This window comes from Nyctereutes procyonoides, unplaced genomic scaffold, assembly GCF_905146905.1.
Source record: "Nyctereutes procyonoides isolate TBG_1078 unplaced genomic scaffold, NYPRO_anot_genome, whole genome shotgun sequence".
Classification (NCBI taxonomy): Eukaryota; Metazoa; Chordata; class Mammalia; order Carnivora; family Canidae; genus Nyctereutes; species Nyctereutes procyonoides.
In genome coordinates, this window is record NW_026575043.1 from 56068916 (window position 1) to 56095617 (window position 26702).

The 26702-nt window shown below is 34.2% G+C and overlaps 1 protein-coding gene across 5 annotated transcripts in view; it reads right to left on the reverse strand.

The window, feature by feature from the left end:
- Nucleotides 1-26702, reverse strand: part of IFT81 (intraflagellar transport 81) — a 179434-nt gene that overhangs the window by 42627 nt on the left and 110105 nt on the right. For all 5 annotated transcript variants that reach the window (XM_055321886.1, XM_055321882.1, XM_055321884.1 and 2 more), the window contains 4 exons: nucleotides 26273-26357; nucleotides 20194-20357; nucleotides 18760-18855; nucleotides 10289-10435 (listed from right to left, as the gene is read on the reverse strand). In XM_055321886.1, the coding sequence (XP_055177861.1) occupies nucleotides 10289-10435; nucleotides 18760-18855; nucleotides 20194-20357; nucleotides 26273-26357 (492 nt within the window). The remainder of the gene's footprint in view (nucleotides 1-10288; nucleotides 10436-18759; nucleotides 18856-20193; nucleotides 20358-26272; nucleotides 26358-26702) is intronic.

Here is a 26702-nt window from a genome sequence, read left to right on the forward strand (position 1 = left end):
ATGAATAAATACATAAACTTAAAAAAAAAAAAGAAATGTCAAGTAATTAGGATAAGTAGAAAAGTATAAATCAAGGTGTGATGCATGCTCTTTAGAACTAAAATAGAGGGGCAGCTTGGGTGGCTCAACGGTTTAGCGCCACCTGCAGCCCAGGGTGTGATCCTGGAGACCCAGAATCGAGTCCCACATCTGGCTCCCTGCATGGAGCCTGCTTCTCCCTCTGCCTGTGTCTCTGCCTCTCTCTCTGTGTGTCTCTCATGAATAAATAAAATATTTAAAAAAACTAAAATAGAATAATTACTACTGCAATTATAAATCTATATACTCTGAGTACAGCTATGTAAAAATTTTGTATATATATTTATAAGCCAATATTGGGAGAGAATTAATAAATAAAAATAGCCATTGTATTTGGCGGATAAGAATTAACTGAATTTCTTGGGATTTATTTTTTAAATACTTAATTTAAAAATATTTTAATTTAAAAATATTTTTAAAATAATTTTTAAAGGAACTCTGTCATAGGAGATAAGCAACATATCCTTGGAACATTAAGGAAAAGCTTTCTATAGTGCACTATAGCAGGTCAATAAAGCAAATTTGTCATTAAAGTGAACTATGAAAAAAAAATAAAAAAAAATAAAGTGAACTATGCAGCTTGCCATTGCACAGGAAGGCCCATTATAGCAGCTATTACTAATCATTTGGACCAATGTACATTTATAACACAAATTTGTCATTTATGAAAGAACAGCCATCATTTAAAATGTTGGGATCAATAAGATTAATGCTTTATAGTGCTAGCTTCTAGCTTCAGGACTAATTTTACAGATTCCTTTGTGATCAAAACGGAATTTGCCAGATGTTCTTTCTCTTTTTATCCATTTAATATATTTTATAACCTTTAATAGTAATGATCAAAATCTGGGCTAGCTTTTTAAATGGACAAAGCAGCTTATTTCCTTAAGTATATAACCATTTACAAGTGCTTTTCAAGCTTATCTGGAACTCAAAGCATTATTAGATTCCAGGCATCATTCTGGATATTTAAGCGGAAACAAGAATCTCTCTGCTCCTGCTGCAAATTTTCCACCTTGGTATCTGGCATCAGAACTATTTCCACAGCAATTTGCTGTGAGGACTTTACAAGACAGTCATATAATAAATGCTTTATATTGTCAAGAACCACAAAGATATGTTTTTTTTTTTTAAAGCACTCTTTCCCTTTTACAGAGAAGGAAAACTGTAGAGAAATTAATACAACTCACCAAAGTACAGCAAGTGGGAAAAACTGGACTAGAATGAGTACTTTTGTCCTCAAATCCTGTTAGTCCAATATGCATGCTATTTTCCATTTCTTAATTAAATCACATCTCTGTCAGTTACTTCATCAGTTGATTTTTAAGCATGGAAAACGACAGAGAAAGGCTCAAGAGAGTTAGGTGTCAGATGAGATAATACCAACTGTTCCAAAGTGTTCATGTTCCAAAGCATGAATTTGCCCAATGGCCATGATTTTTTCTCCCATTTGTCAGTGTCTTCCATTCTGTCTGAATTCAGACTTGTAGAAAATCTGAAGAGGTCTTTTTTTATGTTATACTTCAATAAATCATTTGTACTCCCTGAAGTCTAGACTCAGAGTTGCTATTTGTTTTAAGGCAGGAAAAAAATGTTTCAAAGCAACTTTTGTTTTCTGTTAAAATGATAGTCCTTTCAAATCACTAGTGCCAATATAGACACACATACAAATACTATTCTAATCTTTCGTAACCTGTTAGTATTAGGTTTTTAACTTTATATTAGAAAAATTTGGGGCACCTGGGTGGCTCAGTTGGTTAAGCGTCCGACTCTTGATTTTGGCTCAGGTCATGATGTTAGGGTCCTGGGAGAAAGCCCCACACTCAGCATGGAGTCAGCTTGAGATTCTCTCTCTCTGCCCCCCCACTGTGATCGCTTCCACTCTCTCAAATAAATAAATAAATCTTTAAAAAATTTTTTTAAATAAATCAGATAATTTTACCAACCAAAGCATAAGCAATGTAATTACCTATAAATGGTAGTAGATAGTTAACTGCTAATTCTTTTGAGAGAGTCTATAATAAGCAATATGATATATGCTGGTAGAACTCTGTCTTAAATGAAACTTGTGGCATAGGAACACCCATCTGTGAAACACAGTTAATCATACCATCCATCGTCTTTATGCTTCTATTATAAATCAAATCACCACCGCACAGCTGTTACTATATTAGAGATAATGGATTTTTCAACTGCTGTCCAAGCAGTTAACTCTCAAAACATTTTGCTATGAAAAGTTTTCAAATTTGGGGTTGCAACTGTAGTATTACCTAGATTGCATGCATAATTACATTACTTCTGTTACAGTGAATTGAGCCAAATTTATTTGATTCTGTTTTGTTCCATCTCTTGGGAAATTTTAGGGGCCTCAGGTCCTGCTATGAACTCTAAAGAGTGTAATGTGATTTGAAAGGTTCTAAAAATATCACAGGTTTGCCTGGGCTCACTTAGAAGGGTGGATGATTCAATTACAAGTGTCAAAATTTGATTCCTCATTTTTTGGGATCTGACAGCTGCAGCAAACCTTGCCAGGATTCCCTTATCTTCACAGTGCTTCTCTTTGAAGTATTTAAAGAAGATTTCATAATCTTTGCAATTTAGCTCTAGGATTTCTATCGGTAGCTGTAGAATGAATTGGTGGGACCTTTCTAAAGCTTCTTATAAACATTATTTGACCAAGCACATTTTTAACTGCAAACATAACTGCAAAACAGGTGAGCTTATTGTAATGGTTAGGGAACAAAATACAATGGGCTCTATACACATACACCATTAACCAGGGGTGACCTTTCAATGCATGAAGTGCCAATGGAACCTTAACTAGAGGTTCATTTGTTACTATAAAAAAGTTCAGACGCTGGGGCGCCTGGGTGGCTTGGTAGGTTGAGCGACTGACTCTTGGTTTTGGCTCAGGTCGTGATCTCATGGGTGATGGGATCAAATCCTGCATCAGGCTTCACGCTCAGTAGGAAGTCTGCTTGAGATTTTCTCCTTCTGTCCCTCCCCTAGCCCTTCTAAAATAAATAAATCTTAAAACAAACGAAACTTTAGAATCAAAAGGCAGGCATTTATTTGAATGACAGTTCTAGGAAGGGTACCATCATTGCATCATCAGGGCTGATTTTTTATTTGCTTTTTCAAATAATTAAAGCAGAGATTCAGAGATATCAAGTTGACTAAGATGGGAAAGATCCGTAGCTATGAGACTACTACAAGAGGCATAGGCTCGATCCTTTGCTCTTCCATTAAGAGAGATAGTCATCACACTCAGATTGCCACTTGTGAAACAGCAGAATTTTTATTTACCAAAGAATTAATGGAGGCTACCAGATTAAATGGCAGATTTAGGTTTATGGTCAGGTGTCTAAAAATAACTTTATTTATACAAAGAAATACACAGCTACGGTTAGGATGAAGAGTTAATATAAATCATTTTTCTTAACAACTGAAGCCTATTAAAAAGTGCCAAGACATACATTTTTAATATTATCACTTTTCTATGGAAAACATACATACATCTAGATTATACTATATACTTTCAGATTTCCACACATTTATTAAGTGCCTGTTACATGTCAGGTATTAAGTAAATGATGGTGAACAAGAGATAAGCCCCTGACACCATGGAGCTTATTACTTTCTTAGGGGAAGCAGAAACTGAACAAGTGATCTTAAGCGTGTTGTATGTTAACAACACACAGGAACAGAGTGCTATGGGAGTACACCTCAGGGTCATGGGTATGAGCTGGGGAAATTGTAAGGGTATTATTTTGGAAGACATGCTCCTTAGTTAAGTTCATTATGCTATCTTTAAAAAATCATACCGCAGCAATCTTTTATTAACAACTCAGAGCCAAATATATGACCATTAACTATTATGCTTTACTATAATACTATGTTTTTCTGTCTCCTCTCACACTGAATCCTGCATAAAGTTAGATAATTCTATGTAAACATTTTAAGAGCACTCCAAATTATAGAAAGCTAAGGTCACTTAATATTAAAATTCTGTCCAAATAATTCAAGTTAACATAACTTAGAATAAGAGCAATAGTTTGCATTTAGAAAGACCTAACAGAAAACCACATGAGGATTCTAACCTCGGAGAGGAATTTTTGGGTCATATGGTAATTCTGTGCTTGACTTTTGAAGAAGTCATACTTTTTTCCACAGCAGTTACAGCACCTTATAGACAAGGAAACTGAGGCACAGAGGAATTCAGTAACATGTCAAGGCTGAAGAGCTGACAGATGGCAGAAAAGAGATCTGCACAAAGGTGTTCTGGCTCCAGAGCTGATTCTTTTAACCTCTACAGAATTCTCTTAATCTCCTCATTTACTGACATGGAAAAATCTCCAAGACTTTTATTAAAAGCAAGTTGTACAGTATGTTCAGTATAATATCATTTATATTTTTAAAAAACCCACAAAACAGGGACGCCTGGGTGGCTCAGTGGTTGAGTGTCTGCCCTCGGTTCAGGGCATGATCCCGGAGTCTCAGGATCGAGTCCCGGATGGGGATCCCTGCATGGAGTCCACTTCTCCCTCTGCCCATGTCTCTACCTCTCTTTCTGTGTCTCTCATGAATAAATAAAATCTTAAAAAAACAACAACCATAAAACAGTATTATCTATATCTATCTTTAGAAAAAAGACTGAAATACACAAAACTGGAAGCAGTGGTTTCTCTCTGGTAAAGGGACTAAGGGACTTGGAGGTTTGCCAAGGAAGATTGTTACTTTATGTGAATTGTTTGATTTTCATACCATAAGAATATATTCAGGTATTACTTGTATAATCAGATTTTTTTTAAGATTAGAAAAAACCCCAAAGCATTGATTCAGTCCAATCCCTTTTTTCTACTAAATGCACAAATTATTTCTAAAATGTCCCTCACCTAGCTTCTGTCATAATATTTTAAATAGTGGAGCACTCTACTTTAGCAAAGCAGCCTGCTTCACTACTGAAGAAAGCTTAAGTTGTAGAAATTTTTCCTTGCAGTCAATCAAATATTTCTTTCTTACTACTGGTCCTAATTCTGCCTTCTGTCAAACAAACAAGAATACCAATCCATCTGTGTAGGGGTCCCCAAGATCATCCCCTCTTGGTTTGCTAAGAGGACTCAAAGAACTCCGCATATAGCCATACACTTGGCAATGCCTTATTACAGTGAAAACATAAAAGCAAAACCAGCAAAGGAAAAAGGCACATGGGATGAAATCCAGAGGAAACCACGGGGAGGCTTCCAAGAGTCTTCTCCCTTAGTTCTTTCAGCAATGAGTTATAACAATATTTGTGAAATGTTGCCAACCAGGTAAGTTCATTAGAGACTCGGCACACAGGCATTTTACTCGGGGGCTGGTCACGGATGCACAGCCTCTGCCCAGCCCTCACGGAAGTCCAGGCTCTGAGAAGGAAAGCAGGTGTTCAACATAAACTACATTCTTTGTACATGAGGTTTAGGCACAGTGAGCAATTCTTATCAGGGAATGGTGGGAATCTTTCTAAATTCCAAGTTCCTAGATGCCAGCCAAGGGCCAAACTTGCAAACAAGATTTTCTAAGAATAGCAGTTTCAGGCCTGCTATGTTAACTTGTTCCGTACACACACCATCCTTTCCATAATCCTTTTGAAATTTAAATGCAATTCTATTATGCCTTTTTTTTTGTTCTCAGTTAATACATAATCAATTTTTCCTATGAAAATTGCCAGACTTTTCATCCATTTTAGTCACATTCACTGGACTCTGCCTTGACTATGTCCTTCTTAAAACATATACCAAGAATATAAATAGTATTCCAGGTATAATTTCACCATAAATAGGATATTACATTTTTATTAATGGAGTATAATAATTTATTTTCTAATTCTGCATCACTCACGGGTGATGTATTGAGATGTCAGACAAAACTTGCATTCTACAACACTGTGTTCATAATCCTGTTAATGGGATTTTGTTTGTTTTAGCACACTGCTCCTACCTCCCAAGATGACTTTGAACCCTAATTCTATCATCTCTCTCAGGCTGACTATACCTTTAAGCTTCCTGTTATGTGAAAATTATTAATAGTTCTGGAGGGAGACCACCTCAATTCAAATCATGGTACTACTTACTAGCCATGTGATCTTGGGTAAGTTAGCACAAATCCTCCATGTGCCTCAGTTCCTGTATCTGTACAATCTGGGAATAATGATCATAACTATTTTGTAGAGTTGTTCAAGAAAATGAATGAGATAATGTATATAATAAGCCTAGGATTTCTCTGGCACATTGTAACTACATAATAAACATTAATTAATCTAAATTATTGATAATAATAAACAGGTTGGTATCAAGGACAAAGCTCTATGGAATTTTTTGGGTAACTTCTCTCAGAGATGACAGCATTCAAAATTCTTTGAGAATATCAATTCAACAGATTTATACTTACTACATACTAAAATCCAATATAAAATACCTCAAGATATAAAAAAGATACTCATTATTATCAATTTTTAGTTATGTGAAGAGACTACACTCTCTAAATTTAATGTTCTTACACCTACCAAATACCGGTGTGAAGAGAAAGAAATCAAGATAGACTAGACTGGCAAGAAAATTTCTACCACTGAGAAGATAATTTCATTAGTTCAAGAAATTCCTATCCATGTCAGAAGTCTGGCACAATAAAAGATAAACACGTTCCTGTGCTTACTGCCATAATTAAGGCAATAAAATGAAAATAAAATGTTCAAGTGATACAGTACAATAAAAAAAGGAGTATTTTTAGACACTTCATATTTTATTAATAAGAAACACCCAGGGAATACTAATGAAAAAGTCTAATGAAGAACAAATGCCTGTAGCACTTATTATCTGCAAACAGAAGAGCTAAAATTCTCAGACAAATTGTAACATCTGGAATATTAAGTTTAATAGGAATAGGAAGCATCAAAATGCATACTTCAATATTGAACTTTAAAAACTGCTAGCTGACCTCTAAAAAGAAAATGACAAAGAAATATATTACTATATGTATAATATGTGTTACATTTATCCTTATTAACACAGTCACATTTCTAAATTCTTCCAAGAAAAGATTAATCAAACAACCACATATGGATAATCAAGGAACAAAGGTTTACATACAAACAAATGGCTGACATACAGTTTCTAGTAAGCTAACAGTGACTGTCAGACCTGCGTTCAAATCCTTACTCTGCAACTCACTAACTGTGTGATTTTGGGCATGTTACTTAAATTTTTCTAAGCCTATTTTCCCAATCACAAAATGGAGATAATATTTACCTTACAGGTTTTTTGAGAGGATGAAATTAGGATATATTGCATGTGTGTTTTACTGTGGTTAAACACACGAAGTATAAAATTTATCCTTTTAACCATTTTTAGGTGTACAGTTCTGTGACACTAAGTATATTCACACCATTGTGCAATTGTCACCAAGAATGTGTCTCTGCTTCTCTGTGTCTCTCAGGAATAAATAAAATCTTTAAAAAATAAAATAAATTAAATAAAAAATTTAAGATTTTAAAATAAAAAAAATAAAGATTGAGCACATGGTAACTGCTCCATGAATAGAGTAGCTAAAATGACTTTCATTAATGTTCTTATCCTGAGTCTGTGTAAATTATTTATCCAAAAAACAAAAGTTATTTCATATGTACTGCTACTGAATTGTACCCAGTTTGGGAAATATTAATTTCAAGTTTTAAGCTGTAAACTATATTCTTAGCTTTCAAATTTTTCTCTTAAGTGACTGACAAAAATATAAAAATATCAAGAGCTAATGCTTAACTGAGCACTCAGCATGTGCTGTGCTATTCTAAGCACTTTTCAGGTATTAATTCATTTAATCTGTATAATAATAATTCTAGGAGGTATATTTTACAGGTGAGTACAAAGAGGTTACAGAATCTGCCCAAGGTTAACTAGCTGTAAGATGATAAAGCCAGTATCTGCACTCAAGCAACCAATTTCTAGAGCTATACCCTTAACCATTCCACTCTATCACCTTTCACACATGTAGTAACATGAAGCTCATGGGAATGATGACTTCCAGATGCCAGATGTTATATGATGACTAAGCCTTCCAGTTTCTTGGAAGCTTTGACATTATTTCATGTGTTCTTTATAATGGCAGTGAAGAGCAATTACCCCCATTTTATAGATTAATTAATGATTTGTTCAAGGTCAACAGGAACATGTGAGAAAGACCTGAACCCCTGCTTGGCCACTTATTACTTATAAGTGCATCTATAATCTCCCTGAGCTTCACCCAATTGTAAAACAGAAATAACAGTAACAAAAATATAAGAAATAAAGAAGTACGTGTTTGCAAAGCATCTAGCAGAGAGCCTTATATTTATACAAGTGCGCAATTAATGTTAGCCCCTCTTTTTCTTCATTCTCCTATTTGCGACTCTGGTATACTTATTCTTTCTAAATGCCATGCTACTACTTGATACTCTCTCACCAACTGTGTTAACATATGGGTGGCAAAAAACATGATTTTTGGTGATTACCATGTGATACCAAATGAAACCTCACTGAAGTCCAGCTATATTATATAATTTTAAGTATAACAAACTTCCTCCCTTTTGTCCATATGGTCTATCACTTTAACAAAGTAGAATTTAAAACTGGTCTACCAAGATTTGTTCTTTACAAAATTATGCTTAATGTTCCCCAATACCTTCTGTTCTTTTAGGTAACTGCCAAATGATTTACTTGATTTGTTCTAGTTTCTGACCAGATATTGTTTAAAAATTAAATTGACCTTATGATTTCCAAAATTATCTTTTTCCCTTTAAAAAAAAGTATGCTTTTTCTGTCATCAGATACTTCTCTTATTCACTATAATTTATCAAAAATAAAACTTAATAGGTTGGCACTATGTTCTTTATCCTCACATTTGCATAGAAGGAATATTTAATGCTGAATTTATAAGCACTATTCATGCCAAATGTGGCCATGGCTATTAGTATTTCTTGTCAATTGGGCAGCATTTTCTTAAGACAAAAATGGTAGGAGGTAGCATGGTCTCTTATAAAACAAAACTGCTGCATAATTAACCTCCCTCCCGCCTCCCGCTGGATTGCAAGGATGTCACGAAGCACACCCTGTTGGGTTCCAAGTAACATTTAAAATATTCCCATCTCTTAAAGCAATCTGGAAGTGGATATTAAAAGCCAAAGGAATTTTTCAGTCAAGTGATGACTGGTGAAATCTGCTACTTCCCAAAAAGATAAAGGCATCCTGGGAGGCTAACAATTGGAAACACCACAGAGAAAAGTGGTATCGTGGGAACAACTCACTTGTGTTTGGCACTGTGAAGGTTCACTGCCAATTTGTTACAGTGTGAATTTGGTAACTATTCAAAGCCAAAAATGAAGTTTAGATATGAGCAGCTTTTCAAAGTAGCTTTTGCTGAGGCTTAGTAGCTAAGTAGCTAATAAAATAAATGATTTATAAGAAGTGGTGAAGTACAGACAATGATTGGGAATTAAAATATAATCTATCACTTACTTAAAAAAAAATCACTGTGCTTTAAGACAAGATATTGTGCTTCATTTATTCATTCTTTCTTGAGCTAACTTTATGAAAATGAAATGAGGGATTTTATTTGTGGTACTTAAGTTTAGCTGTATATATAAATGGCAGTATTACTCGTCCTACTAATCTCACAAGTCTGACAGAAGGATAAATCAAATAACAGCTTTTAAAAGATTGTTCAAAAATTTGTTTATACCAACATAAGATTGAGTTGTATTTTTAAAATTTATAAGCATCTACAGTAAAGTCATTTAAATGGTGCCAGACTCAGTGGCCAAATACACATTACTGACAAAGCAACTTCGGGATATTATTTTCTCAGCCCTTTATGGAATGACATTTATCAATGAATATGAATTTTTGTCTTATCTGTTAGTTTCTATTCATTTTGTCTTACTTTTATAACAATATTTATAATTAATAAATCCAATATAAATTTGCTTAATTAAAAAGTAAAAATTTGGAACATTATCTCATAAAATTACTAAGATCTGTCATTGTAGAGCAAGAACATCTTAATATAATTGCAAGGACTTTTCAGTCTCAAACCAGGTTTTATAAAATAAGATTAACTTTCTATTACTGACAACCAAACTAAAAAAGTCAAAAACATGAATGTTTTCAAATAAAAACAATACTCATATCACATCTCAACTTACATCATCTCCCTTCAAAACTTCGGTGCCATCAAATTCACGGGTCTGATTTGTCTTCACTGACACTTCTCTCTCTAGGTTGGCTAGCTTCTCCTTTGCTTCCTGAAGTTCCTCAGCTTTGGCTTCTTTTTTACGAGATATAATGGATGCCTAATTGAGTATTAAATATGAATGTAAAATTAGACACACAATCAACTTTCCATTGTCTTGTAAAAGTATTGATTTTTAAGATTTTACCAAGCTAAATTTTCAATATCAGGTTGGCTTCACCTAACCAATACCATTTGCCCTCCCACCTATCATCATCAGTTATCTGTTTAACATGAGTATACGATATATACTAAATATCAACCCAAAACATTTGAAAGACAAAAGCCCTGAAAATATAGCTACATCAGCGAGAAACAAAAATATAGTAGTAATAAAAATATTAAAATACTGTCATGTAACACTCAAACGTTAATGAAGATACTTTCTAGGTAAGTAAATAGAAGCTCTCCTTAAGTCTATTCATGGTAGGTTTCCTTTCATTGAAAGAAAACAATGTTTTATTTTCAAAACTACAACATAGGTATCTTACCTAAAATCAATATCCATACTCTGAAAATGAAATGTTCAAACATTTATTATATTTGGGGCATTCTAATAAATAAAGTGCAGGTTTAAAATCAAACATGTGACTCACCAGAATTAGAGAAATGTTTACACAATCCAAATGGCTGCTCTTAGCCATGAATGTAGCACTTTATATTACTTAGCGACTTTTGGGGGATTTCCTTAAATGAATCATGGCTGAACTAGTTTAAGAAAAACATTAGCCAAACTCTTAAGTGAAATAGTACAAATATTTTCTTCACACAAAATTGGCAGAGGAGGGGAAATCTCTAATGCAAACCCTTTAAACAAGTCTATTTTCTCTGTTTAAAAATGAAAAGATAGATGATGAAAGAATGTTTCTCTCTATGGAATTATTCTAGCTGAGAGAGAGAGAGAGAGAAGGAATGGTAAGAGTACCAGAACCATACAGGAATTGATGGTATACTTCCTTAACACAAAATAAATAAAAAACTCAGTCCAAACCAGTATCTTATTTTTTTTTTTAAAGATTTAATTGAGAGAGAGTAAGAGCAAGCATGAGCTGTGGGGAGGGCCTGAGAGGGAGAGGAAGAGGCAGACTCTCCAGTGAGCAGGGAGCCTGAGGTGGGCCTCAATCCCCAGACCCCAAGATCATGACCTGAGCTAAAGGCAGATGCTTAACTGGTTTAGCCACCCAGGTGTCCCCAGGATCTTATTTAATAGAGAAACATAAGAGTATATCCTACTAAATCTGGAACAAGGTAAAAATACCCATTATCTCCACTATAATTTAATATTGTGTTGAAGGTATTTGCTCATACCATTAGAAGAGAAAGTAATTAGAAGTGTAAGAATTTGACAGAAAAAGTTGGAATTTTCATAGTATATGATTATATACCTAAAAAAAAAAAACAAGAGAAACTATGGGAAAACAGTAAACAAATCAATAGCACTTTTAGACAAATCAATCAGAAGGCATAAGGAAAGAAAAGCCCTCAATTATTAAGAGCAAAAAATAAAATATGTAAGCAAGAGAAGTTCCAAAACCTTGAGGAAAACAAACACTCCTAAAAAAGCAAAAAATAAATTTGCATAAATGGAGACACGAAGACTCAAATATCATAAACACGTAAGCTCTGAGGTAAAGAATAAATATAAAGCAAACCCAATAATTAAAAAATTATTTTTTTCAAGAGCTGGATAAGTTGATAATAAAACTTACTGAAATAACATACAAACAAGAATTGTAAGTAAAATCCTGAGAAAGTAGAGCAATTTGGGGATGAACATAGCTACTTTAATCAGTTATTTGAACTTGATTATAAAGCTTCTGTAAATGTTAATATGAATACCTGAACAGATAGGCCAATGGAAAAATAGGAAATCCAATAGTATTTTTAAATTAGAACAAACAGAATCTCAAAGCCATAGGGGGAAAAATGGACTTTTTACTAACTGGCATTAGGACAGTTAGATAATTGGATAGCTATATTCAATAAATAACACAGCCCAGAAAAAATTCTAAATAGATCAGAGACTTAAGTATAAAAAATTAAACACAGAAGTTCAAAAAGAAAACTTGAATAAATTTCTCTATAACTTACAAGAGGAAAAAACATTCCTAACTATGCCTCAAAACCTGAAATAACAAGAGAAAAAACTATTAAATTTGATTTCATAAAAATAAAGAACTTTCTCATGGTGACACAACACTGTAAGCAAAGTAAAAAGGCAAATACCAAAGTGGGGGAAAATGTTACAATTGTAAGTAAGACAAAGAGTAAATATTTATTTTCTTGTTTTATTTATTTATTTATTTATTTATTTATTTATTCATTCATTCATTCATTCATTCATTCATGGGAGACACAGAGAGAGAGAGGCAGAGACACAGGCAGAGGGAGAAGCAGGCTCCATGAAGGGAGCCTGACATGGGACTTGATCCCGGGTCTCCAGGATCAGGCCCTGGGCTGAAGGTGGCGCTAAACTGCTGAGCCACCTGGGCTGCCCTGTTTTGTTTTGTTTTGTTTTGTTTGTTTTGTTTTGTTTCTTAAATAGGCTCCACAAATACCCACCATTGGCTTCGAGGTGGATGGACCTGGAGGGTATTATGCTGAGTGAAATGAGTCAATCGGAGAAGGACAAACATTATATGGTCTTATTCATTTGGGGAATATAAATAATAGTGAAAGGGAATAAAAGGGAAAGGAGGAAAAATAAGTAGGAAATATCAGAAAGGGAGACAGAACATGGAAGACTCCTAACTCTGGGAAAGGAACTAGGGGTGGTGGAAGGGGAAGTGGGCGGGGGGTGGGGGTGACTGGGTGGCGGGCACTGAGGTGGGCACTTGACGGGATGAGCACTGGGTGTTATTCTGTATGTTGGCAAATTGAACACCAATAAAAAATAAATTTATTTAAAAAATATGTAAAAAAAAGAAAAAGAAGGAGAGGTGGGTGGGGGGATAGGGTAACTGGGTGATGGGTAGTGAGTGGTCACTTGATGGGATGAGCATTGGGGGTTATACTATGTGTTGGCAAATCGAACTTAAATAAAAACAAATGTAAAAAAAAAAAAAAAAAGGCTCCACACCCAGAACAGAGCCCAATACGAGCTTGAATTCGTGATCCTGAGATCAAGACGTGAGCTGAGGCCAACAGTCGGATGCTTAACTGACTGAGCCACCCAGTGCCCCAAGAGTAAATATTTCTAATATATAAAGAAAAAAAGGCAACAACCCTATAGAAAAAGTGAGGATATAGACATAAAGGGACAATTAAAAAGGAATTAAAACGACTGTTACTCATGTGAGAAAATGCTCAACCTTGTTTATAAGATAAGCAAAAATTAAAACTATCACAGGATACAATTTCTCATCTACAAAGGTGGTAAAACTCTAAAAGTTCAACAACAAACTCTACTGGGAGGCAGTGAGGAAATAGGCATCTCCTGCACTGCAGGTGGAAACATAAAATGCTATAACTTCTATGGAGAAGAATTTGGCAATATCTAGCAACTTATATATGCATTTACTCTTTGATGCAGCAATCTCACCTCTGGGACTATATCCTGAAGATAACACTGGCAAAAATATGTAAAGACATAAACAAAAAGCCATTCACTGAAGCATGATTTGTAATAGCGAAAGAATGGCAACAACCCAAATGTGCAATTTGTGACTGGCTGCATGAACTGTGGTATAACCACTCAATGGGGTAGTATGTGACTGTGAACACGAATAAGCATACAACTAAGATGGCTATAAAAAAACCCCAATCAGATAACAAGTGTTGGCAAGGATGGGGAGAAATCAAAACCTTCATACACTGTTGGTGGGACTGGTTTGGGAAGATTCTGGCACTTCCTCAAAATCTTAAACACAGAATTATTATATGAGCCAGCAATTCCACTCCTAGGAATATACTCAAGAGAAATGAAAACATATTTTCACACAAATACTTGTACAAGAATGTTCACAGAAGCATTATTTATAATAGTCAAAAGGTAAAATTATCCAAAAGCCCATTAACTGATGTATGGATAAACAAAATATGATCTTTTCATACAATAGAATACTATTCAATAACAAAAACGATGAACTACTGACTCACACTACAGCATGGATGAACTTTAAAAACTATGCTAAGTGAAAAAAGCCAGCCACAAAGGACCACATATTGTATGAAATGTCCATGATAGGTAAATCTATAGGGAAAGTTTAGTTGCCTAGGGCTAAGGGTTGGGGAGGAAATGTGAAATGACTGCTAATAAAAGGTGTCTGATGGTAAAAATGTTCTAGAATCGACTATGGTGATGGTTGCATGACTCTGAATATACTAAAAGCCACTAAATTGTGCACTTTATATAAGTGAATTGTATGGTATATGAATTGAATCTCAATAAAGTTATAAAAAAAGGAATAAAGATTATCCTTTTTATTAGTATATATCATTAAGAATTTTAAAAAGCTTGGAAAAGTGTATATATTATGCTCTTCCCTAGAAGGAAAATATATGAATCTATGTATATGTATTATGTATATGTATTATTAGAATATATGAATCTATGTATATGTATTATTAATGGAATAATAAACTATAAAATTTTTAAATTTTTATTTATTTATTCATGAGAGACACACAGAGAGAGAGGCAGAGACACAGGCAGAGTGAGAAGCAGGCTGCACGCAGGGAGCCCGATGTGGGACTCAATTCCGGGACTCCAGGATCACGCCCTGAGGAAAAGGCAGACGCTCAACCGCTGAGCCACCTAGGTGTCCCTCAACTATAAAAATATTTACAAATTACCTATGAGGGAAGGAAAGATTAGAATGGTTAGCACCAGAGTAGATGCTAGAAACTTCTTTGAGTATTTCTTGTTTTTTGGATTTGACTTGGAATCATATAAAGATTTTAAATAATTATAAAACAAATTATCCCCTAAAAAGTAATCCCTAGGGGTGCCTGGGTGGTTCAGACAGTTAATTGGCCAATGCTATATTTCAGCTCAGGTCATGATCTTGGGGTCCTGGGATTGAGCCTTGCATTGGGCTCTGTGCTTAGCGGGGAGTCTGGTTGAGGATGCTCTTCCTCCCTTACCCTCTGCCCCTTCCTCTACTGCTATGCACACTTGCTCTAAAATAAATAAATACATTTTTTTCAAAAAGTAATTCCTAAAAATAAAAATAAACATATATATGTACCAAATTTAATTTGTACTCATATAGAACTATTCTAAGTGACTTTAAAATAGTAATTTGGGGACGCCTGGGTGGCTCAGTGGTTGGGGGTCTGCCTTCAGCTCAGGGTGTGGGGCCTGCTTCTCCCTCTGCCTGTATCTCTGCCTCTGTGTGTGTGTGTCTCTCATGAATAAATAAATAAAATCTTTAAAAAAATGAAAACAAAACAGTAATTTATCTATCCCTAGTGGGATATATCCTTAAGATAAAATAAACTAAAAAACAATTTTTAGCAGCAATCATATTTTTGGTGGTAGTATTGTTACTTCTATTTTGAAACGATTGTGTGTAAAGTGTGGATTAAAGCAAATAATTAAATTATGTTAGAGTTACTGAGAATTTTCAATGTGGGATAAGAAGAAAGATGTGAGGGCAGCCTGGGTGGCTCAGCGGTTTAGCACCTGCCTTCAGCCCAGGCGTGAGCCTGGAGACCCAGGATCAAGTCCCACGTCAGGCTCCCTGCATGGAGCCTGCTTCTCCCTCTACCTGTGTCTCTGCCTTCTCTCTCTCTCTCTCTCTGTCATGAATAGATAAAATCTTAAAAAAAGAAGAAGAAAAGAGAAGAAGAAGAAAAGAGAAGAAGAAGAAGAAGAAGAAGAAGAAGAAGAAGAAGAAGAAGAAGAAGAAGAAGAAGAAGAAAGATGTGAGATTGATAGAGGCTAAGTAGAAGCCCAGTAGCCTTGAATCTGACCTGGAAGGATAAATATGAACCTATGGTGTACATTAGGAAGACAGAAAAAAACTGTTTCCTGGCTTTGTCCACTAAAAAGATCTAAAATAATGGCCACCCCGGAGCAATGAGAAGTCCTAATACTCAGATTTCAGTCTCTAGATATTATTTCCTACTAAAACAAATCAAGCTCATAAAGTTCAATTCCAAGCCCTAGGGTAGGAAATATAAAAGATGAGCATATAAATATCTTAGTCATACCAGAAAGCAAGGACATTATCAAAGACAAATAGAATCTTAAAAAGGAATCAGAAGTTCCTTGAAAAGCCTCCTACTAGCTAAAAATGGGACAATTTGAGCATGATTAAGGAAAATGTTTTAAACTTACCAAATATAATTACATCTATGATTTATAATGACGTTAAGTAAACAAGCAACTAAAAAATGAAAAACTACCTTAAGTGATCACTTTTACTGTTGGATAATGAAAATGAGTTGAAGGAAATCACTCCTTTTTGAAAACTGATAAACAAACAAGCATGTAGCCTGCCTTTCCTATATGACTTACAGCTCAGTGTAATCAAATTGTTGATGAGAGAAGGTTTCTCTTAATAGAGGCAATCAAGCTAATAAATGGAGAAGGAATCATAGTATCAACATTTTATAAACTCTAATGAAATTAATGGATGAACAATGGTAATCAAAGTCTGCTAACACTACAAAAAAAGAGATAACCAGATATTATCACCTCCAAGTGGATAGTACATAACTATCTAGAACATATTCTTGCCAAAAACCAAACCATTGTTCAAGCTTCTAGTTGTAATATATGGGAAATATAGGAAACAAAGGAACATTTTAAAAGAATACCACAAGGCAGAGCACCTGGGTGGCTCAGTCAGTTAAGCATCTGACTGTTGATTTAGGCTCAGGTCATGATCTCGGGTCATGAGATCCAGCCTGGGCACCTGGGTATGCATATGTGCGTGCTCTCTTAAAAAAAAAAAAAAAAAAGAACATCATACCATCCCAATCAGTAAAATACAAACTATGGAAAATGTTATAGGATAAACAAGTTTTTTCAATAAATCAACTGAAAGAAAATTATTAAATAGATAAATAAGAGGCAACAAGAATCTATAGATTAAAAGAGACTTAAACAAATCAATCAAATGCAGTGCATGAATCCTGTAAGGATCCCAATTGAAACAAAGTAATGAAAGAGAGAGAGAGAGAGAGAAAAGAAAAGAAAAGAAAAGAAAAGAAAAGAAAAGAAAAGAAAAGAAAAGAAAGAAAAAGAAAAAGAAAAGAAAGAAAAGAAAGAAAGAAAGAAAGAAAAAAAAATCAAGGAAATGTGAACACTGGACATTTGCCAATATTAAGGAATTATGAATTCCTGAATTTTTCAGGTGTGGTATGCTGTTAATTTTTTTAAACTTTTATTTTTTAGACATACATTCTTATTTATTTATTTATTTATTTATTTATTTATTTATTTATTTATTTTTATTTATGACAGTCACAGAGAGAGAAGGAGAGAGAGGCAGAGACACAGGCAGATGGAGAAGCAGGCTCCATGCACCGGGAGCCCGACGTGGGATTCGATCCCGGGTCTCCAGGATCGCGCCCTGGGCCAAAGGCAGGCGCCAAACCGCTGCGCCACCCAGGGATCCCTAGACATACATTCTGAAATATTTATAGATGAAATGATTTAAAGTCTAAGATTTGCTTAAAATAATCCAGTTAGGTCTAGGGGTATAATGAAATAAGAATGGCCATGCTTGTTATAGCCTTGGACACATGAGGGTTTATTGAACTATTTTCTCTACTTTTATATATGGTTGAAATCCTCCAATATAAAAATATTTTAAAAAATTTTAGCATCTGTGAAAAATCCTTTGTTATGTAGCTCAGTATTTTCTGATGTTACAGAATGCTCATCACACTAAACTACTGACTGGGTTCTTTTCAGATAATACATGGTTTTCATTTGAACCTTTTGTCTAGAAATACAGGACATTTATACTCTCACAATCTAATAGTTGTGGATAAAATGATAAATGCCTTAGCACAAGATTTAACTTATTCTATACTTGCAAACTAACTTTAAACCTGAAAAAAGTATATTGCCTTTAATTCATTAAAGATTACAAATATTTTTATTTTATACCACTTAAGTTAAGCTTTCATTTAAAAAAGCAAGTTTCACACTCACAGAGATAAACACAAATAGCTCTATCACCACAGTTGGTAGACGGTAAGGAAACTAAACATGATCAGGTATACTGAATTTCAAACTTGAACATACATCTTTTGTGGCTTTTCCACACATTTTCTGTTATAATCTGGAGAGTAGCAATAACAGAAGAGCATTTATTCTTTACTTCCTTCTTGCTTTAAGGCTATCCACAACACAGCCTTGGGGATTTACAAAGATGTTCACCAATAAGATGAAAGATCTAAATACGAGGGCCCAAAGAGTGGTCTCACCTGTTGCCTATATAGTGAGAGTTTGCCTTCAATTGGCTCATTTCTCATCATTTTCTTTTCAATCAGTTGATTTATCTCTGTGTTTATTTCATTTATCTAAAACAGTATGACAGTAAAGAAGTTTAAAACTCTTTCTATGATTACACAAAGGGACAAGCTTTGAATTTATGTTCTTACCAGTGATTTCTCACAAGGAATAGGTTAATTATAAGTGGATTGTTATGATTATTTTTAGAAACCATTTACATTTCATAGATCACGATACATATTTACACATTTTGATGACATATAACCATCCATGTTTAAATTATCCTAAAGTATTCTATTTGAAATATTTATACATTATCAAAAAGACAATTTCTACAAATCTGAAGTTACCCCTTACTTTAGCTTTTGAGTTTCAAGTCACTGCAAGTGATAGTCAGACTAACATTCCCCAGGGATTTAGTGCAAGGAATTCATGAACCCAACTGAGTTGACACAGATGACATCTAAAAACCCTTCCTATTCTAAAGATCTGTGATTCAATGATAGCTGCCATTTATCCTACTCATTAATTCTTTACCAAATGTAACAAGAGTGAACAAAGTCAATAGAAGCATATAATCCTTCAAGTAATACAAAAAATTACATGGTTTTCAGTATATCCTTTAAAAAGTCTAGATAGAGTTCTGTTAATTCTATGACATTAAATTTGAGGCAAATCTCATTTGGACATCTAATTTCTATAAGTAAAATAAAAGAATGAAGTGGTCAGAATTATGTATTTAATTATTGTGGCTATTAAGCACATTTAAACACATTAAAGGATTAGCAAAACAAAATATTTCAATTATAATATTTGTTATTTTTTAAAAATAGGTATCTGCTTGATGCTTTATTTCTATGGAACAAAAATATTATAACACAAAACCAGATTTCGGTGAGCATTAAAAGAAAGTTTAGTAATTCCAAAGCAGTCATAAAAGGCTAATATAAATATTAACTTTAAATATAAAATTGCTATATTATTTTTGAAAATTATTATTTTTATTTTATATTAGCTTTAAATATAAAATTGTTATATTATTTTTGAAAATTATTTTTAAATTTTTTATTTTATAAAATTAAAGCTATGCAAAATATTTTAAAATTTACCATTTAAATGATTATATTATGAATACATAAACCTGAGTCAATTATATGCATTAATTTACATACCCAAGCTACTTAGTTTTCTAATCAGTTGACTAAGACTTTACAACATCATGTGGATTAAATAACAGCATTACATGCTATAATTTCTCACAAAGAACTCATAAAAGCTGTCAAATTCTGTACAGATTAATGTAAGAGTCAAGAGTTGGACACTATAGAAAGCAGTTCACATAATTTTTACAGGACTGGGGATGAGATAACGTTGGGAGCTATAAAAAGAAGATGATTATTACTTACTTTAGATTCAAGCTCAAGAAGATCAGAATGGCCCATGGCAGGCTCTGAAACCACTTTTTGTAAAAAATGCAATTCTTTTTTCTTGCTCTCTAATTCTTTAGGAAATTTTTCAGTTACCATATAAGAATTAAATTTTATCTCCTCCTCTAGTCTCTTCATTAAACCTTTAAAAATAAAATAAATACTCAGCCCAAGAGTAGAGATAGTGATACTTTGTGCATTTTAAAATAGAAGACATGAAAAATAGACACATCTATCAAAAGTAATCTGCATAATGAAATACTGACCATTGAAATTTTTTTTCAATTTTTAAAGCATAATCTCTACACCCAACATGGGGCTCAAACTCATAACCTCCAAGATTAAGGGTCACACAATCCTCCAACTGAGCCAGCCAGGTGCCCTGACCATTAAAATCTTTTGATATTAATTAGAATGATAACAAAGGGCAATTTATACAGAACATTAATATAATTATAGAAAAAGTAGTATCTTTCCAAATTACTACCTAATTCTTTTTATACTTTACAACATACAAAATTAACATCTGCAGAGCCAGATAGCTTTTGGGTCATATTTTGCCGAGTTCTAAGTATTTAAGCACTCCACAAGACAAATGGCAACACAAATGAAATCTCACTCAGATTCTTTTTTTCATAAGTGGCCATTTGCTTTTTCTTTCATAATACTTCTGGTGCTATTTATATTTCTATTCTAATACTTCATAAATGGTAATACATTATACACTGTCAGCTTCAAGCCAAAGAAAATATTACTAAAGGTACAAGTTAAAATGCAAAAAAAAAAAAAAAAAAAGAAAGAAAGAAAGAAATTATCTACATTCATAAACATTTTTGGTTTTCCATGCTTGGTAGTTTTGATATAGTAAAGTATTAGCTTACAGTAAGTGGTAACTTAAATTATACTTTAAATATTTAATAAGTTTTCTTATTTTGGTAGAGTACACAAATATATACACACACACAGATTTTCAGTGAATAATGGTTTTGTTATAAATTCCCAGCCTAGAGAGCTTTAAGAAGTTTATTTCAGATCTTTCCGTTACACATTTACAAATTCTGGCTTGACTTTTTAAAACATTGGATTTCCGGTTTAAGTAATCTACGAAGGTAGATTGCATACTAAGTTTGGCCCAGAGCCTTAACATTATTTTTAGTTCTGTTGTGCTAACCATATATTAACATGTAAAATTTTATTAATGGCAAAATCGCAAGTTTTCCATTCATCCCTATATTTCCCCTTCTTTTTAGAGACTGGGGAATGGGAGGGAAGAGAAAGTGTTTAATGAATCAGATTATAATTAGGCAGTCATTCCTATGTGGTTTCTGACTAAATCTACATCCTGGCTTCTTTAGCTATTAGCTGACTAGTTTTTCTATCTTCAAGTTCTTAAACTACATATAATCAGAGATGTAAAGAATCAAATCTAAAATGCTTTTAAAGATTTAAAATTCTTAAATATTATTTCCCTATTTAAAAGATTTGAGATACCTGGGTGGCTCAGTCCACTGAGAATCTGACTCTTAAATTCGGCTCAGGTCACAATCTCAGTATTGGGAGATCCAGCCCTGGGTCAGGATCCATGCTCAGCTGGGCATCTGCTTGTCTCCCTCTCCCTCTCCCTCTGCCCCTCCCCTAGCCCCTCATGCGGGCTCCCCCACTAGTACGTGCTCTCTCAAATAAATAAATAAATAAATAAATAAATAAATCTTTAAAAAATAAATAAAAGATTCAAATTTTAGAAAACACAAACAAACAAAAAACTCACAAACTCATCTATAGTAACAGAAAGCAGATCAGTGGTTGCCTGGGAATAGGCAAAGGAACAGAAACGGTCAAAAGCAAGATTTTACACAGGACACAAGAAAATGTCTGGGGGTGATGGATATATTTGTTACCTTGATTAAGGCTGATGATTTCACCAGTGTGTATAGTATGTCAAAACTTACCAAGTGTATACCTCAAATATGTGCAGTTTATTATATGTCCATCTTACCTCAGTACAACTGTTAAAAATGTAAATATAGGGTTTCTGCCACATTTTAAATGGTTCTCTTAAAAATTTTAACTAAAGGGATCCCTGGGTGGCGCAGCGGTTTAGCGCCTGCCTTTGGCCCAGGGCACAATCCTGGAGACCCGGGATCGAATCCCACATCGGGCTCCCGGTGCATGGAGCCTGCTTCTCCCTCTGCCTGTGTCTCTGCCTCTCTCTCTCTCTCTCTATATCATAAATAAATAAATAAATAAATAAATAAATAAATAAATAAATAAAATTTTAACTTAAGATCTTGAAAAGTAGTCATATGTTCCATGTAGCTTTTAAAAAATTACCTTTCAAAATCCTGGTGAAATTATATATAAGGTCACTAAGATCTCAGCAAACTTTTTGATTAAAAACCCTCTGAAAATATCTTACTGGTCCTACTATAGTTTAATGAGTAGCTTCTTTTATATAATAAATCTTATTAAAGTGTAGAGTATAAAGATGAATTAACTTCCGTGAGTGGTTTATAATATGGCTGTTACTCTGAAAAAATACAAAGCACATTCCTACACTAAAAATACTTTTTATGTTATTTATGTAAATAGAAACTTTCCCTAAGTAATTTAGAAAATTTAGGTAGACCTTCTTAAAGGAAATAGCTGGATCAATTAAACATGTGTCATGTACTCTTTTCCCAGGCTGCTGAATACAACCCTTAAGACTGTTTCCCACTGCCTGGGTGGCTCAGCAGTTGAGGCTCTGCCTTCAGCTCAGGGCATGATCCTTGAAGTTCCAGGATCTGAGTCCCACATCAGGCTTCCCAGGGGGAGCCTGCTTATCCCTCTGCCTGTGTCTCTGACTCTCTGTGTTTTTTATGAATAAATAAAATCTTCAAAAAAAAAAAAAGACTTTCCCAGAAAGATATCAACAAAGCAATAACTTAACTTGCTGCTCCCCACACCCTGTCCACCCCCAGAGAACACACATTACACACCTAAGATCTTATTTTTATGTTTTCAGCCCTTTTTTTCTTACTTGACTCCCCTCCTATCTGTGGAAAAGATCATTTTCTTCCTTTCCAGGGTTTGGGCCTCTACTCCTATCTCCTAACTAGTTAACAGACTATTTACTGAAGGCCGGGTGTGTGTAATTTAGCATGCTTGAGCCTGGAAATAGAAAGACCAATTACGACTCGGTGATTAGTCTGGAGTTTAGTTGAGTCAGAGTCAGATATGCCAACAATTAACATATTGTGGTAACTGCTGCAGAACATTCAGTGCACACAGGAAAGGCTGCTACCACTTCTCACCTTTTCGTCCTGGATCTTCAGTCTCTGTTTGTCTGGCTGACTCTCCTCTGCAGCACACAATCACCCTGCACCGCTACCCTCCCTCAGTCTAGGCACAGTACTGTCTTCCTCGGTACGGTCTTCCTCATTCATTTGCACACTCCCTTCCTCTCTTGTCTTCTTTTCAAGACAGGCAGTCAGAAGAAGCCTACTGTTTTCTCTCTCCTTCATCTACTACGTTTATGTTCCTTCAGATCACTGTGCCTTAGCATGGAATGTCTTCTTCTCCTTCACCTTTCCAACTTGAACTTAAGTCAGGTGCCACCTTGTCCAGGAAGCCATTTGATTCTGTGCTAGGGTTTGGTGCTTTGCCTCTTTGTTCTCATAGAACCCTGTGCTGAGTTCCATCAGCAACAAGTCTGTAAAGCTGCATGATCACTGTTCACTGCCTTCCCTTCCTGTATTCGATTATGAGAACCTAAGGTAACTTTTGCTTTCCATTCCTAGCACTCAGCACAGCACCTGACATGTAGTAGATATTCAACAAATACTGAATTAATACACTGTGGGTTTGAGCCAATTATTTCTCTTACTACTTAACAATGCAATTGATTTTATTATTTAGCAACATCTACTAACATATTACTTATATCAATATTTTACATCAACATCCCAAGAAATGCATAAAACACAATTTTTTTCATGAATTTTATTACTTAGTGAATAATTATTTATTTCCTGGCTCAAACAATTTCTTTTTAGGCTGGAAAGCCAAAGCCAACTAAAGACTATCAATTCAAATAAAAAATGAAATACTACTAATACCATAAGTATCTTTGGATATTCTGTTTAGTTATCAGAATTAAAACATAATAGCAAGAAATATTTAACCTAACAAGATTGAAGACAGATACTGCAGAAACACACTTCCAGATGACCATTTTAAATTGTATTAAACTCCACTGATCAACCAATTGTTTTTCTGCATACCAAATTTTACATACATTACCTTCATTTCAAAACATTCACTATTAATGGTACATTTCTAATACTTTCTTAGTAAGAATAGGCCTATACAAATTACCTATCGATACTAATTTTTATTTTATTATTATTATTTAAGATTTTATTTATTTGACACAGAAAGAGAGAAAGCACAAGCAGGGGGAGAGGCAGGCAGAGGGAGAAGCAGCAGCAGGCCCCCCATTGAGCAGGGAGCCCAATAGGGAACTTGATCCCCGGACCCCGGGAATCATGACCTGAGCCGAAGGCAGATGCCCAACCAACTGAGCTACCCAGGCACCCCTGATATTAATTTTTAAATAGTTATGATTTAATGGGTTTCTTTTGAGATTTATCTTACCTTTTTGCAGTAAATTGTGAAGGAACCTACATCAAATCCAAAGCACATACACTAAAAAGATATAGATTATACTAAGAAAAAAATCATAAAAAAGGTATTTTCTTTGTACTGAAAAAAGTGTATAATTCAGTGGATTTTAGTAAATTCTCAGAATTATGCAACCATAACCACAGTTTTAGAACATTTTCATAGGCTCTGAAAGAAGCTCTATACTCTTTAGCAGTCCCTTCCTCCTCAAACAACACACACACACACACACACAGCCGTTCTCTCCTACAACCCTACAGCCCTAAGCAATCACTAGTTTGATTATTATCTCTCTAGATTTGCTTATTCTGGACATTTCATACAGATGGAATCATAAAATATGTGGTGTTTTGTGATGAGTTTCTTTCATTTAACATGTTTTGATACATGTAGTATATGTATCAATAGTTGATTTCTTTGCATTCCATTGGGTTGATATACCACATTTTGTTTATTCGTTCATCAGTTTGGGACATTTGGGTTATTTCCACTTTCTGGCTTTATGAATAAGGCTGCTGTGAACATTCATGTACAAATTTTTGTGTGGACACAGTTTTTAATTTCCTTGGGTAGGTACCTAGGAATGAAATTACTGGGTCATGGTAACTCTATATTTAACATTTTGAGGAACTGCCAGATATGTTTTTCAAAGCAGTCATAACATTTTATATTCCCACCAGCAACATATTAGAGTTCCATTTTCTCCATGCTGTCCCCAACACTTGTTATATTTTTTATTCTATAACTTATAGCTTAGAGTATAATATTTCATATAATATTATAGAAAGATTAATTAACCCTTGAACAGCTAAAGTCTTACATTACATTTATCCAGTACCAATTAGAGCTTTCTACTACTCTTTCAGTTTACATGGTCTTTCTTCTGTTGAGCAAAAACACTAAAAATGCCTAGGATGGGTTTGGTGATGTAATCTGGAAATATCAGAACAATTCATCTTCTAAATAAAGCTAATATAACAATAGAGCCAGGATTACCCATGCCATTAGCACAATCGAATAATATGAAAAAACACTCAGCTTTAAGGGCCCAACATTTTATTTCTTTTCTTTATAGCCCAGGCTCTACAACAATTATTCGCATCTTTTCTATCCATCCTAAGTATTTTAGATGCTCACACAACAGAGAGCCTCCTTCCACGGTGGTTTTCAGTCCCTTCACCCTCTGACCAAAGAGTGAATGGAAATTATAAAACCAGGTAAAAACTTAAGGATGTCTCCAACAGGGCTCTCATGCATTACATAGGAAATGCCATTCTAAAATGCTTAGCTATCACTAGATGATAATTAATTCCCATGAGTTGATTGCTTTAAGAATAACTACTAACTTAAACTAATATTCTCTGTTCATCTGTATCATGTAATAGTTTCCACTTACTTTCAGGCTTTGCATCTGCTGCTGCATGGCGCATACTTTTCAGCTGATTTTGTATTCTTTGCAGTCTCTGCACTGCATGAAATAGCTTTAAAATACAAGTAGATCCATTATTTGCTTAATCTATTGAAACCTACCACTCACATAGACAAGCAAAGAAAAATGCAAGTTCCACATAATTCTTGCAATGTAAGAAGAATAATAAGAACTAAGAAAATTACTATGTTGAACCCAAAATGTAACTAATTTTCTCAATACCTTTTCATGTAAAGCTTTTTACAAAAAAGCTTTCATAAAGTTTATCTTCAGTTATTTGCTGTACTTAGTGATCAAGGAAAAATACTTGGTAAAGAAATACATATACTAGGCCTCCAGACTTTTCTTGCTATAACATGGGTTTCTTTCTTTCTTTTTAAGTAATCTCTATACTCAA